Raw genomic sequence first — 15,095 nt, 5'->3', positions numbered from 1 at the left:
CAAATAGACCCTTAACAAAAACATTAAAGAATAATGGGAATAAATTTGGTTTCCTACTTTGGGACTTTCCTTGACCTCCCTTCTCTCTCTATATTATTTTTTTAAGCCCCCTCTTCTCTCTCTCTCTCTCTAATAGCATAGCGTGTTGTCTACGTTGATGGCCACGCGAAGGCAATGGCAGCCAGTCTGCCACAACGGTCGCCATATAAACTTTCCACAGAAGTTGAAATACAAGAATCCGGTTCTAATTCCAACACACTATCCCAACCACATCCCGGCAAAGCATTACAGCCGTGCACCGGGTGCATCTCGCCATGAAAGATAAGAAAGATATTTCCAATGCATGGCTGCCATAGCTTGTTGGGACTGTGAATTTGGGCGAGCAAGAATCCGGTGATTGCATATCCATCACCGACGGCTTACCTATTTGTCACCTTCCAAACAGACAAATATCCTCCAAATCCAAACTTAGTTTCCTCGAAGTGCTAAGTGGGCCCCTTTTGGGCCATTTTTTTCCTTCCTTTTATCTTTTGCGTGGCCAAGGCCCACGAGTGGACCGGCTTTGTTTCGTTTATGCCCAGAATATTCGCAGTTCACCGTTTAATAATATATCGGCCATCGAGAAACTAACACGCGTACAATAAGCACATCTTATCCTTAGGGCGTCTGGGCCCACCTTGCCCTGGGCCATATACCTTTCGTTGTATTAAGTTAATAGGAGATCGAATCAGGCACTCACAACTTCCCACAATACATCCCCGCGATGGAAAATATTTTTCAACGATGATATTATCATTCCTGTATTATTATTGGCAGATGTTTCCAATTCACGGGTGAAAATGTGGTGTGAGACGTTGTAGGGGGAAGTTTTGTAGGGAATTGATTTGAACTCAGTTAATAGACTGATTAAAGAATAATTAAGAATTTTTTATTCCAAAATTGGGCACAGGAGGTGAAAGTTGAAAACTATTGATGGGAGAGCGACAGAAATATTTAAGATATTTTGTGAAGTTGCATTTAAGCACAATGAGGTGAGATCCTTTTCTTCAAGGGCCACATGGAAGCAGATAGGAGCTCTTTTTATTTGTTTTTCAGAAGGCCCAAATGGAAGCTTTTGCTTATTTGCTTCTGCTTGTCGTTTTTTGTTTTTCAATTTATCCGGCAATGTAATTGTAGCCAATTGTTATTTCTCGTCTGTATTTTAAGCCCGTGCGTGGGCACAAGGACTCAGAGGGTATGGCCCTATTTAATAAAATCACGGGCATTACAATGCTACATACATTAAATGGAGCGGGTTGGACCTGGATTCATTTTAAAGTTTTTTTTTTGGGTACCTTTGTAAGGCTGTGTTTGGTTGTAATGCAAATAAATTTGCATTTGTATTCTTTTGAAAAAAGTACAAATGCAAATAAATTTGTATTTGTACTCTTTTGGAAAGAGTATAAATGCAAATATGTATGGTATAAATATATATAAAATACAAGGTTTTATATTCCAAACTGAGCCTTAGAGTATAAATACAAATATATACAGTACAAATGCATGCAAAATAATACAAAATACAATATTTTGCACCCTACATATTTGTATTTATACTCCTTTTAAACTGAGCCTAAGAACTTAATTGAAATGACAATATCATGCTTTTAAACACTTCCAATTTCCAATTCGTCCATAAGACTCCATTTGGGAAGATTGGAAATATAAATACATTCAAGATAAATACAAATGTTGTCATTTTCATGGACCATGTATATTTGTATTTGCATTTTCCCAAATGGAACCTAAGACAATCTTAGAGTGTTTGGTGACTGAAATACCTACAAAAATATTTGCCTCAAAAAGAGCTTTTGTAGGGTATTTTGGTCAAAAGACGCTTAAATGTTGTCATCCATGGACAAATTGAAGTATCTAGAAGTATGGCATTATCAATTCCCATCAGCTTCCCCATATCAATCCAATGGAAGGGTTTGTTTGTATAATTTCTGCTAAATGTCAAAGGAGAAATTGGGAGAGGTGAAAATGTAGGGGATATGTTATACATCAAAGGAGAAATTGGGAGAGGTGAAAATGTATGGCTTTATTTTTTTTTCCTGTACTGGATCCACCAACCAAATGTATGTGTTATACATCAAAAGCACACCATAGCTTATGTTTCAAGCTGGTTTTAACTTAGCTAGTCTTTATGATGGCGGCCCCTGACGTGTAGCAAAAGTAATTCTTGTTTTAAGCCAACTTTTTTAAAAATTGAGTTTGGAATTTTTAACAGAAAGTAGTTGGTTGATCAAAGTACCCCCATTTATATACAATGAATACACTTTTTGCCATCTCAACTTTTTTATTTATTTTATTTCAGTTAATTTAATTTATTCTTTTAATTTTTCATTCCCACCATAATCTTGTGGCAAACAAATGTCCCTTAAAAAGTATAAAATAAGGATATTTTATCTATATAAAATACAAGATGGTTTATAAAATAGGTCGAGTGGGATTTTGTAAAGTTCCAAATGTTATCTAAACACTCGAATTATTATTTTTTTTAAGCAGCCAACAGTTCATTAATGTAAAGATAGCTGTACAGATGAAGATAACAGTGGGTTGTAAGCTATCTTAACCTCGCCTTTGCATGCTAGATAGGCTAGCGTATGAGCAGCCTTGTTGTAGTTTCTTTTTATATGTACAAAATCTAGTTGTTCAAAAGTAAATAAAAGTCTTATCAGTTGTGCACAATGTAGTTGTTCTATCCATTTCTTTGGTCGACCTTTATCCTACAAAAAGTCGATAAACTGCAATGAGTCACTGTGTATCATTATCCTAGATATCTTGAGTTGGTTGGCTGGTTTTAACCCTAAGATTAAAGCTCAGAATTCCACATCATAACTGTCGATGGCCTAACATAGTTCTCCTTCAGCAAGAGTTGTGCCTCCGCCATGGCATTTGATGATGAAAGCTCGTCTTGCAAGACCTGAGAGTAAGTCATACAACCCATCAATTTGAAGTGAGGTAAGAGTGTTCCTTGTGGCGTTCATTGAGGTGCTATACCTTACGGTTTCGATGCACGGTCCTTGAGTGGATTGATACGTCCACATTCAAATGATGATGTCCCTTAGGGTGGTGTTTTTGTGGTAAAAAACCAGATCATTTTTGGCTCTCTAAAGAAAATATAGTATGATGCAGTCTTTCCCAATAAAATGAATAGTCTCATGTAGACTTCCTCTTCCTCATTAATGTCATTTGGGTTTAGTCGCACCTGTGCCTTGCACCAAACCGCCCTTGTGAAAGAGCATGTAAAGAAAATATGTGGGGCTATTTCATTTTTATCTTTACAGAATGGACAGTATACTTCAGAGGGGCACTCGAATTATTAAAACTGGAGGTATGTTAATGGAGAGGTGGTAAAAGCAACTTAATCCCAGACTATATAGGCGTAGGTTGATAGGTAAAGATGAGGGGAGGTCTTATTATTTGATCAAAACCCTAGGGGAGGTATAAATAATTTACCCAAAAAAGAAAGGGCTTTAGGCCAATATACACACATTAATATGACTGCAAAGTCGTACCTGTTTGTCTGATTCAAATTTGAATTCAGGTACAATCAGCTTTAAGGCTATCTGGATTTGATTTGTTTAATTATGATTGTAATGAATATGAATCTGTTCAATCTGATCTGATTCAATAATATTTAAGCATTCACATTTTATGTTTTTATTCACATATATGCATTGATAAATGACAAATGACATTTATGCATTGGAGTGTAAATCCCGGTTCAGGGTAAATTTGCACTCTGGTTCACTTTTGCATGTGTTTGACAATATTACATTTATACATTGATAAATGACAGACCAATGCATATTTACATTGATAATAAGATGTAAAAGTACATCAATAGAAAAGAAGTAAATTTGCATTCAAGTGAGCTTTTGATAAAATAAAAAAAAACAGATGCTTTATTGGAATTCATGCTTGCATCCTCTACAACTAAATGCCTGTTTGGTAAGGAGGTAAATTTGTCAATGCAAAACTAACTCGATTTTGCATTTTATATGAGCTGTTTTACACTATACATGTTTGCATCATTTCCAAAAGCAGGCTTAATGTTATTTAGCATGGCGATTTAAATCTTATGAATAATATTCAGTTCAAATTCAAGAAAAAAAAATCAAATTGGATCTAGGTATATATCTTATGATTTGATCCATTTGTGGCACTACTTATGAAATCGGTTGCTCATTAGAGATACAACATGGGAACTAAGGATTATGAGATGAATTGCACCAATACAGGTTGGACTATTCTGATTTTGATCTTTACCTGTTTTAGGTAGACAAGAAAGAAAACTACTAGTCCACCATGCTCATTAATTTTGTTCCCGTATTCCCTGGCTTATCAAAGAAAACTACTGATCAAAGTTTCAGATTGTGTTATTGAAAACAAAGTTGGAATTGGCTTTTAGTTGGAAAGAGTGAAGCAAGCCATGATGAATTTTTTCTTTTTTGGGGGCGGGGGGTAAAATCTAATAAACATGGGTGGTCCAGGTGGGGGCCAAAAATATAAGTGGGATGAATGCAGTTCAAATTGCAAATACAAATATTCCTTAATTTTTGAATTATTTGAAAGTTAACAAATATGTGAGAAATACTCTATTCAAAATAGCTTATCAAATAAATATGACTATATATATATTTTTTTTCTTTCCTGCGACATAGAATATAGAAGAGTTGATTGGCTTAGGTGAGTGGAAATCAAAGAAATTAATCTATTCTTTGCTTATAATTTATGTATATCTGAAATGATCACCATGGCTTTGTTTTCCTTCATTACTATTCTACTCAAACAATAGAATGAGCTATGATGTCAAGGAATGCCAAATAGGCTAAGTTTGATAGATGAATTAAATTCATTTGGGTGTCATGGTTATCTCATTTATATTAATCAAACCCTGAAATGATAATTCAAATATGAATAGTTTCATAGATTACCAATTTAGGATACTCAGTAGGGTTGATGTCCCACTAGAAGCTTGTGGATTATTTAGATGGTGTACTATAAATAAATAAAGAAAGATCCCATTAAAAAAAATAGCATTCCATTCAACATTTCAGTGACTTTTATTTGCTGAATGATGGAAGCGTGGGCATTGAAGTAACTATATTTATTGTTCCTAAAATAATCTATCATACACCAATAATACCTTGAATTTGATCTGCCATTAAGTTTGGAATCTTTACCTATTTTGCTTTTTAAGCATTGTTTGGTTGACAGAAAAATCATCTACTCAGATGATACAAGAAGGTGCCAATTGGGTTAGTTTCTAATGTCAATGGATATCGCCCACCATGTCATAGATACTAAAGAGGGCCTACACCAAACAACTTAGCCTAATTGGATATCTCTAAACCATCTGCACTTGTATCATTTCCAGAGTTCTTACTTTTTTTTTTTTTACTTCAAGATACACATTTGGGATTTAAGCCAATCATTGGCCTATTAGATTTTCAATGTGGGAGTAGGACCATTGAAATGGTGGACTGGACCCTGATCATCTAATCTAGGATAGATGGGAAGTGATGGGCCCACTGACTGGTCATGGGTCCTGCTTTTCCATCATCCAAGGTTCTCTTTCTCGAGCCCTTGTTTTTTTCTCTGACTGAGATTGTTTGGACTCTGCGTGGCCAAAGACCATGGTCTTCAAAGGAGGGCGCCATCACCGTACTTGGACCAACAATCCGGGTACGGGGCCACTGGACCACCTTCTAATGATAACAGTACCCGGAACCGGGACTTTTGTATTTTGTTTACGGTATCATGACTCAGATGATTTTTTTACGCCAACTTTTCTTTTGATATCTCAGAACACGATAAATTGCAGAGAAATTTGTTGGGAGTTAGAGTGGACGTCCTTGGTGGTTAGTTCATTTGCCTCGTTTTTTTTTTTTATCTGTGGCCATCGATTTTGAGTGTCTTTTCCATTCAGCCTCCTCTTCTTTCCAAGTGTCTTGACTTGAATGAGATGCTGCCCCCCTCAGCCACCTCCTCTGATTGTCTTTGAAGAATAAAACTCTGAAACCCTGAAACAGAGGCTCTCCCTGGTTTTTTGTCTTCTGGGTTTAGGGCTTTGGGGGTGGAGATGGGGACTTTCAGGCGACAGTTGGTAGCCATGCTTCGGAAGAACTGGCTTCTCAAGATACGTCATCCTTATGTTACTTTGGCCGAGGTCAGAAACTGGCTCTGGATGTTTATTGCTATCATATCATGCCTTCTTTCACGCTTGTTCTGTGGGATGGTGATCTTTTGTTTTGATGGTGATGATGATGATCATCATGGAACTTAATTAATTCGAGATAATTGCACCTGTTACTTTACAGGTTATTGATGTTTTCTCGTGTTTAGTCATCAGTTATCAAGGGATGTATTATTGGTTTCTGGTGTTGTTCATGCTTGTGAATTTGGCGGGAAATTGAATGATGCGTTTTAGAATTGTTGGAAGTTGAATTTTTTATATGTTTCTTACCGAAAATTTGGCACTACGTCTGATAAACTTTGTCACTGAAGTAGGAGGAAGTTTGAAAACTTTTTTTTTCTTATGCAGCTTATACTTCCGACTGTAGTCATGCTGTTGCTAATTGTAGTAAGAACCAGAGTTGATACGCAGATTCATCCCGCACAACCGTATGCCATCCACAACCCGCTGCCTCACCTTTCATGTTTTTTTTTTTCTATATGTAATGTTGCTATGGTGTTGTATTATGAGTTCAGGTACATTCGGAGGGGGATGTTTGTAGAAGTGGGTAAAGGTGATATTTCTCCTAGTTTCAATCAGATTCTTGGATTATTAATGGCTAAGGGTGAGTATCTGGCCTTTGCACCGGACACAGTTGAGACGAGGACAATGCTTGATTTATTGTCTCTAAGGTTTCCTCTCCTAAAGGTACATTTAATTGGCTCTTCCTTTTCCTCTCTTTTTTATTTCCTTTTCTCTATTTTGTTTCCTCGGTAGGTTTTTCACATTATTGATTGGATTACATGGTTCTTGAATGTTCTCCATCCATGGAGCTATGGCAAAATTGGGTTTATCTGAGGAAGGCAAGGCGAGGGTAAGAGTTATTAATGGTGAGATTAGAGTTTTGGTACAGGGGTGCGGAGTGGTGGAAGGAGAATCTTTCCTCTGTTGACATCTTGTAGGCGAGATGGATGGTGATTGCCTTGAGCCACATAGGGTGGAAGAGTGGGTTACTGTTTGCTGGAACTGCCATACAAGACTGGCGGTGTGTTCTTTGGCCAGAGGGAGATTTCTCTTCATGTAGGAATCTGAGCTAGAAGTGCTTAGGGTTCTCAAAATCCTGCCCACCCTGTCTCAATGGGTGTTGTATCAAGCTGCAGCAGTGGAGCTCCTCATCTGAGATGTTGGTTGGGGTGGACTACTATTGGAAGTGGTGAGTCTGTTTAATTGGCGTTCTCTTTCAAGTCTGGTCCTGGATGGCTTTTAAAGAACTTAGAGGCATCTTGAGCAGTTTCATGGACATTTTAGCAGTGAACCTGGTTTGGAGGTGGGTTGATTCTCTTCATCTTTTAATTTGGGCCAAATTAATGATTCTGAGGTTGAAGGTGTCACTTTTGTGGTCAGAGTGGTGGTGGAAGGCTAGGCTCCCTGTTTGATTTTCACTCTTCTTACAAATTCCGGTCCAAGGCTAAGGTTGCTCAAGGGGTGGGTATGCAAAGATGGAGAGAATCTGAGACTTAGTAGGTGGTTCTAAATGAAGATGGTGCAGTCCAGGAGAGGTTGAAGGTTGAGGGCATCTCCAGTGGTGGAAAGGGACACCTGATAGGGGTGTCTCATGGAGGGAAGAAATGTGGGAGATGGTGGAGGCTGAAGGTGGGTTTCTGCAAGGATGGTAGCACTGGGACGGTGGGTGGAGTGTTGATGGCAAAAGGACCATGGGGATTTGAAACCAAACACTTGATTGGGTAGTCGGTTAATAAGGAATGCAGCTGTACTAAATGCATCAAACCAGTATGACTGCGGCATAGAAGCATTTGCAAGAAGAATAATGAGGTATCTGTGTTTTCTTTCTGCCGTCTTGTTTTGTTGTGGCATATGAGGGCAGAAGAGCTGGTATATGATGCCATGTTGAACAAGAAAGGGAGAGAATTTGCAATACTCTCCACCATCAGATTGGAACATTTAATTTTGGTGCCAAATGGATATTCAACTTGCGTTTTGAACAAGATTAAAGTGTGGGGAGCCTCATGTTTTTGCATCAATGGAAATATCCATGTAAACCGACTAAAACAATCCATAAAATGAATATAATATTTGAATCCTGAAGTGGACGGTACAGGGGAAGAACCCCATACATTGGATACAATTAACTCTAATCATCTAATGGAGCAGTAACTTTAGACTGATTCTGACGGTAAGGAAGGCAATGACCTTTCCCAAGTTGACAAGATGAACACAATTCTAACTTGGTGCCAGATGTTGAAACTGGATCTGTCATCAACATTGGCCGAAGTGGAAAACGCTACTTTATTTAATTGCAAACTTGCTGGCTGCTCTGGTAGTTGATAGAGTCCGTTCTTACTCACACCCTATGGGAGAGTTGTTTCTGTGATCCAGTCCTTCACATAGAAAACAGAGGGGTGAAGCTCAAACAACACATTGTTGTTAGTAACAAACTGGTGTACAGATATCAAGTTCTTTGAAATTTGAGGAATATGCAACAAATTGCACAGAACAAAATCACATGATGGAGTAGATAAGAAAGAAAAACCAGTATTTTTAATTTTCAAACCTGTTCCTTCTCCAACATGAAATTGCTCTGGCCCATGATATTCATTATGGAACTTCAGTTTATCATGGGCTGAGGTAATGTGATTAGTGGCCCTGGAATCCGGGTACTGCACTCTGTCAACATCTGAGGTAGAAACATTAGCAGTATGGGCCACAGGAAATTTAGGTTTAATACTTTCATTAAATCTTCTTTACAATACAAGGCTGAGCATACTTGAGTTTTGCAAATTTGACAGGTACCTTTGTAAGGCGTATCCTTCTGAGTTGAAGCAGATTGAGTCTTGCCCTTGTTGGCTGACTCTTTAGAGGGAGTGGTGGAGGAGGGAACCCTTTGACCAGTCAGTTGCTATCATAGTGGGCTGATGGTGGATATTCCATGTTGAGTTCTGTCGTTCTGGGGATGAACTGGAGCTTCCACAGCATATAGTTGTTTCCATCCAGCTTGGTGGTGATAGCAGGAACGTTCAACATTACTGTTGAACTTAATGATGCACAGGCCAGTTGAGTGGATGTACCATTGAGGGATGCAGTATCAATTGAAGATTCAGATGCCATGGATGTTTCCTGATGCTCTGATACAATAAAGAACCAGAGCTTGAGAGAGAAACCAATCAATACACCAGATTCAGTGGTATGATTGTATTATTTTTAGTTAATCGTATTTTGGTACATAGAGTAGTTGAGTTCTATTTGAACTCAACTAATGTGAGTCTGGGTGTTAATTGAGTGTCGTTCTGTCACGTAGGGGGCATGGGCTGCATGGCTCGCAAGACGTGGGCCTACTGGGCCTAATTACCAATGGCTCAGGATGAATTTCAGGAAAGTGCTTGGTGTCTCTTTTCCTATGGAGAGGATTTTGCGAGGGAGTGGTTCAGGTCTATGGAGATCATGGACCAAGAGGTCTGCTCCAACGCAAAGAAGAAAGAGATATGTTTGGAGAAATTTTCAGACAGCAGTAGTGACTCTGGTTACTTATCAAATGGCCTAGACTGTCTTTCTGGTTGCAGAAAGTCAAATATCTTGGCATAAATTTTATGGTGATGTGTGGTGGTGTTGATTTGTAACAGAGGTGCCTGTTGTATTTGTGGCATGAGCCAAGGCAGAAAAGGTCGAAATTCTGCAGCCTGAAACTTTGGGTTGGGTTCTACTTTTTTGGAGTTTCTTTTGCATTTCTGGTTTGGCAGGGTGTGAGTGGTTTGCTGGCTGTTTTCCTTTTAGGTTGTTGGTCTTAGGTGCTGAGGTTTGATAGGCTCGGGATTGGGCCTGAGATTTTGTTTCTTTTTCTTAGTCTGGGCCAGGGGTGAGCAAGAAAAACCGAACCGAAAAATGACCAAAACCAAACCAGTTGGATTGTTATTAAAAAAACTGAAGGTACTGGTTTGGTTTTGGTTTACCAATATAGAAAACCGGCAGTTAATCGAACCGACTGATAGACATATATTTCTATATATTTATGTATATTATATATATATTTTATATTATAAATTAGTAAATATGCATTATATATAAAATATTTTTAGTTTTTTATTATATATATATTTTTTATAATATATATTGTAAATATAAAAAACCCAAAAAACTAACAAACCGAACCAATGGTGAACCAAACCGGTCAACCGATTAACTGATCAGTTTCGGTTACCGGTTTTTGCAAAAACCGGTTACCCCAGTTCAGTTTTAAAATTAGGCCCATGGTTTGGTTAACCGAACCGTGAGCACCCCTAGTTTAGGCTCCTATTCATTGCTGTCTTCTTTTTTCTTGTATACCTCTTGCAAACTCTCTTTCTTTTTAAGAATGTTTTTACCTTTCCTTTTTTTCGAAAAAAACTAATCATATCTATATCTATATTTATACTATTATTAAAAGTGTGAATGAGAGTTTGGAACTTTTGTTTGACTAAAATACCCCAATTTTTGAATTTGGTCCCTCTCTAATTGTAAGGACAGAATGTAATTTGAACAACCATTTTCCTCCTCGTTCAAATCCCTTTCATTATGTCATATATTTAAGGTGCTAGCTCCCATTTACATTCACTGAATTCCCCTATTTTTGAATTTGGTCTCTCTCTAATTGTGAGGGCATATAAAATGTAGTTTGAACTAATACATTTCTCCTCATTCAATTCCTTGTCATTAAGTCTTATATTTAGGGTATTAACTCCCATTTTTTCATTGAATTTTATATTAATTAACCATATTAAAGAAAATTAAGTGTGACAAAGAATAATATTTTTATTGATGATGCAAATAAATTATAAATTTAAAACCAACCCAAAAATGGAGTTTTTTTCTTGTTTGGTGGTGAGTCAACAATTCAACCTTTTGGGTCAAAATGTGTGAACCCTTGATGCCATAATTAAATAATAATAGAAAATAAAAAAATAACATATAAAAGTATAAAAATTACAAAAAACTTTGTAGAAAACATTTGGGCACATCTCTAATATTGTATACTTATCATATTAAACAAAAATAAATGTGACAAATAAGATTAATTTTTATAGACAGAAATATAAAAAATTGTAGAAAATTTTGGAAATATATTATTTACTATCATCATTATCATCATAAAAAAAACGCCACATTCAAGGCACATGTGCACTTGCTAGTGTTTTGGAATGGTAGAATACTGATATATTTCATTCTATTGCAAATGGGCATATTTATACGGTAAGCTGCTGCAATAAATAGAAAGAAAAGAAAATAGAAAGAAGAAAAAATAGAAAGAAGAGAAAATAGAAAGAAAGAAATAGAAAGAAAAAACTTTCTAAATCAATCCTTTCACAATCCTAGGAATATATACAATTCTATTTTCAGATCTGAACCCCACGTTTTCCAACACTCCCCCTCAAGCTGGTGAATAGAGATCCTCCGTTCCCAGCTTGGCTATAATTCTCCGAAAGTCTGTACTATTGAGCCCTTTAGTAAGTACATCGGCCAGTTGTCCTTTTGTAGACACATAGGGAGTGCAAATCAACTTGCTGTCCAGTTTCTCTTTTATAAAGTGTCGGTCAATTTCGATGTGCTTTGTCCCGTCATGTTGAACAGGATTGTGAGCAATATTGATGGCTGACTTGTTGTCACAATATAGTTTTATAGGATCTTCTCGTGGAATCTTCAGGTCTTCTAAAACCAGAGTAATTCACACACTCCTTGTGCCATAGCCCTGAATTCTGCCTTTGCACTTGACCGAGCCACTACATTTTGCTTCTTACTCCTCAAAGTGACTAAGTTTCCTCCTAAGAAGGTACAATAACCAAAAGTGGACCGTCCATCTACTGGAGATCCTACATAACCGGCATCCGTATATGCTTCAAGAGTCAGTCCTCCATTTCTTCTGAATAAAATTCCTTTTCCTGGATGGCTTTCATGTAGTGCAGAATTCGATGAGCAGCCTGCAGATGGACTTCTTTAGGATTATGCATAAACTGACTTATTACACTTATAGCATATGCAATATCCGGTCGTGTATGTGCAAGATAAATGAGTTTTCCAACTAGTCTTTGGAACATCTCCTTGTCTACATTTGCATTCTCGTTTGCTTCTCCAAGTTTATGATTGGGATCTATAGGCGTGGAAGCTGGTTTACATGCCATATTTCCCGTTTCTCTCAAAATATCAACAACATACTTTTGTTGAGAGATAAAGATGCCTTGTTTAGAATGAGCAACTTCAATTCTGAGAAAATACTTTAGTCTCTCCAAGTCTTTTATCTCAAATTCTTTGGCAAGGCAGTTTTTCAATGCTCCGTTCTCCTTTTTATCATTCCTAGTAACGATTATATCATCCACATAGACTAATTGTACAGTAACTCCCCTTGAGGCTGTGTGTTTGATAAACAATGTGTGGTCACCTTGACTTTGCTTGTAACCTGTTTCAACATTACCTTCGTAAACCTTCCAAACCATGCTCTCGGAGATTGTTTGAGACCGTATAGTGCTTTCTTCAACTGACAAACTTTGTTCCCTTCAATGCTTTCTCCAAAACCCGGTGGAATGTCCATGTATATCTCATCTTCTAGATCACCATGGAGAAACACATTTTTTACATCAAACTGTTGCAAATCCCAATTATAGTTAGCAGCCAACAACAGTAACACCCTTACTGTATTCATTTTAGCTACTGGGGCAAAAGTCTCCTGATAATCTACCCCATAAGTCTGTGTGTATCCCTTGGCTACCAGGCGTGCTTTGTACCTTTCTAATGACCCATCAGATTTGTACTTAATTGTGAACACCCATTTACAACCTACTGTCTTCTTGTTTCTTGGTAGATCCACAACTTCCCATGTGTTGTTCTTTTCTAATGCCTCCATTTCCACTCTCATGGCTTTTTCCCACTCCTTATTAGAAAGTGCCTCGGCTAGAGCATTAGGAATTGGAATGGTGTTAAGGCTGGCTAGAAAACTTTTATGGGATTTAGAGAATCTTTGGAATGATACATATTTGGCTAAAGGGTACGATGGGCGTTTGGTACATTCTCTGGTTCCTTTTCTCAGTGCAATAGGTAGGTCATACTCATACTCAGACTGTGAAGGTGTAGGTTCAGGATCTAAGCATCCCTCAGTTCTAGGATTAGGAGTTGAATCTTGGACTTGCACAGGTTGAGGATCTGGATTTTTCCTCCTAGAGTAAACCTGCATATATCTCACATTATGATGCACATCATTCGTGGGGTTAATAGTGTTCGAATTTGGTTCAATGTGGGGCTCAGAGGAATGTGACTTAGAGAGATGTGATTCTTGATGATTGAATGTCTGTGAGGAGGGTAATACATCTAGGGAGAGTAGATCCGAGGCCTTATCTTCCATTAATGAGGGCTCCCCCTGAAGATAAGGTTGAGTGAAAAAAGATTTTCCTTCCTTAAATGTGACATCGATGGAGGTGTAGAATTTTCTGGTGGCTGGATGATAACATTTATAACCTTTCTGAATTGGGGAATATCCCAAGAAGACACACTTGATTGCTCGTGGGTCTAATTTTCCCTTGTTATGGACATGAACAAAGGCAGTGCAGCCAAAAATTCTTAGTGTGAGATTATTTGAGGCTCGAATATCAGGGTAAAATTGAGAAAGGACTTGTATTGGGCTTCGGTTGTCAAGAACTTTAGATGGTAGTCTATTTATGGTGTAGGCAACAGTAAGGACAACTTCCCCCCAATATTGTTTTGGCACCTGATTTTGAAAGAGAAAGGCTCGGGTGGTTTGCAAAAGATGGCCATTTTTTCTCTCAGTTACCCCATTCTGTTGGGACTGTTAACATAGGTGGATTCATGCACAATGCCTTCTTTCTGAAAAAATGGGGACAAATTCTGATTAAAATAATGTGTAGCATTATTAGATCGGAACCTTTTAATTCTCACACCAAACTGAGTTTGGACCATGTTATGAAAGTTGGGAAGAGTCGTACCCACATCAGATTTAGACTTAAGAAGAAAAATCCATGTGACCCTAGTGCAATCATCAATAAAGGTGACGAACCATCTGGAACCAGTAACGTTGGGAATTTGAGAAGGGCCCCATATATCCAAATGAATCAAATAAAAAGGAGTTGAAGATCTTTTATTGCTGATTGGGAAAGAAACCCTTTTGTGCTTAGCAAGTTCACAAACATCACAATGAAAGGTTTCAACATCAATTCCTTTAAACAAGGAAGGAAGCATTGTTTTTAAAATAGGAAATGAAGGATGACCAAAACGGAAATGATGACGCCAAATTAAATCTTTATTGGAGGTAGATAAGAATGACTCGTGTGTGACATGCATAACAGTGTGAGATGATTTGCTGGTTGCTTCAAGGTAGTAGAGTCCATCTTTTTCCTTAGCAAGTCCAATCTTCTTTCCCGAAACCTGGTCCTGAAATACACAGTAAGAAGGGAAGAACACAACATTGCAGTTCACATCCTGGGTGAGTTTATGTATAGAGATAAGGCTAGTGGATAACTTAGGAACATGAAGCACATTTTTAAGTAATAGGGGTGGAGTAATTTGAATATTCCCAATCCCTGCCACTGTGGTGAAAGAACCATCAACAACAGAAAATTTTCTATTACTAGGATAGGGTGTATAGGTGAGAAAATGTAGTGAAGAGGGTGTCATGTGGTCAGTAGCTCCAGAATCAAGAATCCATGGAAAAACACTAGTCGAGGCATGTAATCCTAGAGATAAAGACTCACCTGAGAGAGTGTTCTTGCTGCGGGGTTGTGGAGACATTATGGGCCTGTTGAACTCCTTTTGAAACTCCTCAATTTCCCCATTCCTTGATGGATGTGGGAGGTTTCCCATGAAGTTTCCAGCACCGATC

At 37.8% G+C, this 15,095-nt stretch overlaps 1 protein-coding gene across 4 annotated transcripts in view; it reads left to right on the top strand.

The window, feature by feature from the left end:
• The first annotated feature begins 5,962 nt into the window (after positions 1-5,962).
• ABCA1 (ATP-binding cassette A1) overlaps positions 5,963-15,095 on the top strand; it is a 144,985-nt gene continuing 135,852 nt past the window's right edge. For 2 of the 4 annotated variants that reach the window (XM_088955395.1, XM_088955394.1), the window contains exons 1-3: positions 5,963-6,217; positions 6,593-6,672; positions 6,760-6,931. In XM_088955395.1, coding sequence (XP_088811521.1) covers positions 6,131-6,217; positions 6,593-6,672; positions 6,760-6,931 — 339 coding nt within the window. In that variant the 5' untranslated portion in view covers positions 5,963-6,130. Of the gene's footprint in view, positions 6,218-6,592; positions 6,673-6,759; positions 6,932-9,030; positions 9,426-15,095 lie in introns of those variants that run through there. The other 2 variants (XM_088955396.1, XM_088955397.1) reach the window with 2 other exon arrangements.

The sequence above is a fragment of the Nelumbo lutea genome, chromosome 7 (genome assembly GCF_056320005.1).
Source record: "Nelumbo lutea isolate HS-2025 chromosome 7, American lotus-T2T, whole genome shotgun sequence".
NCBI lineage: Eukaryota > Viridiplantae > Streptophyta > Magnoliopsida > Proteales > Nelumbonaceae > Nelumbo > Nelumbo lutea.
Note: the sequence above shows the minus strand (reverse complement) of the source record. Positions and strands in the feature narration are given on the sequence as shown.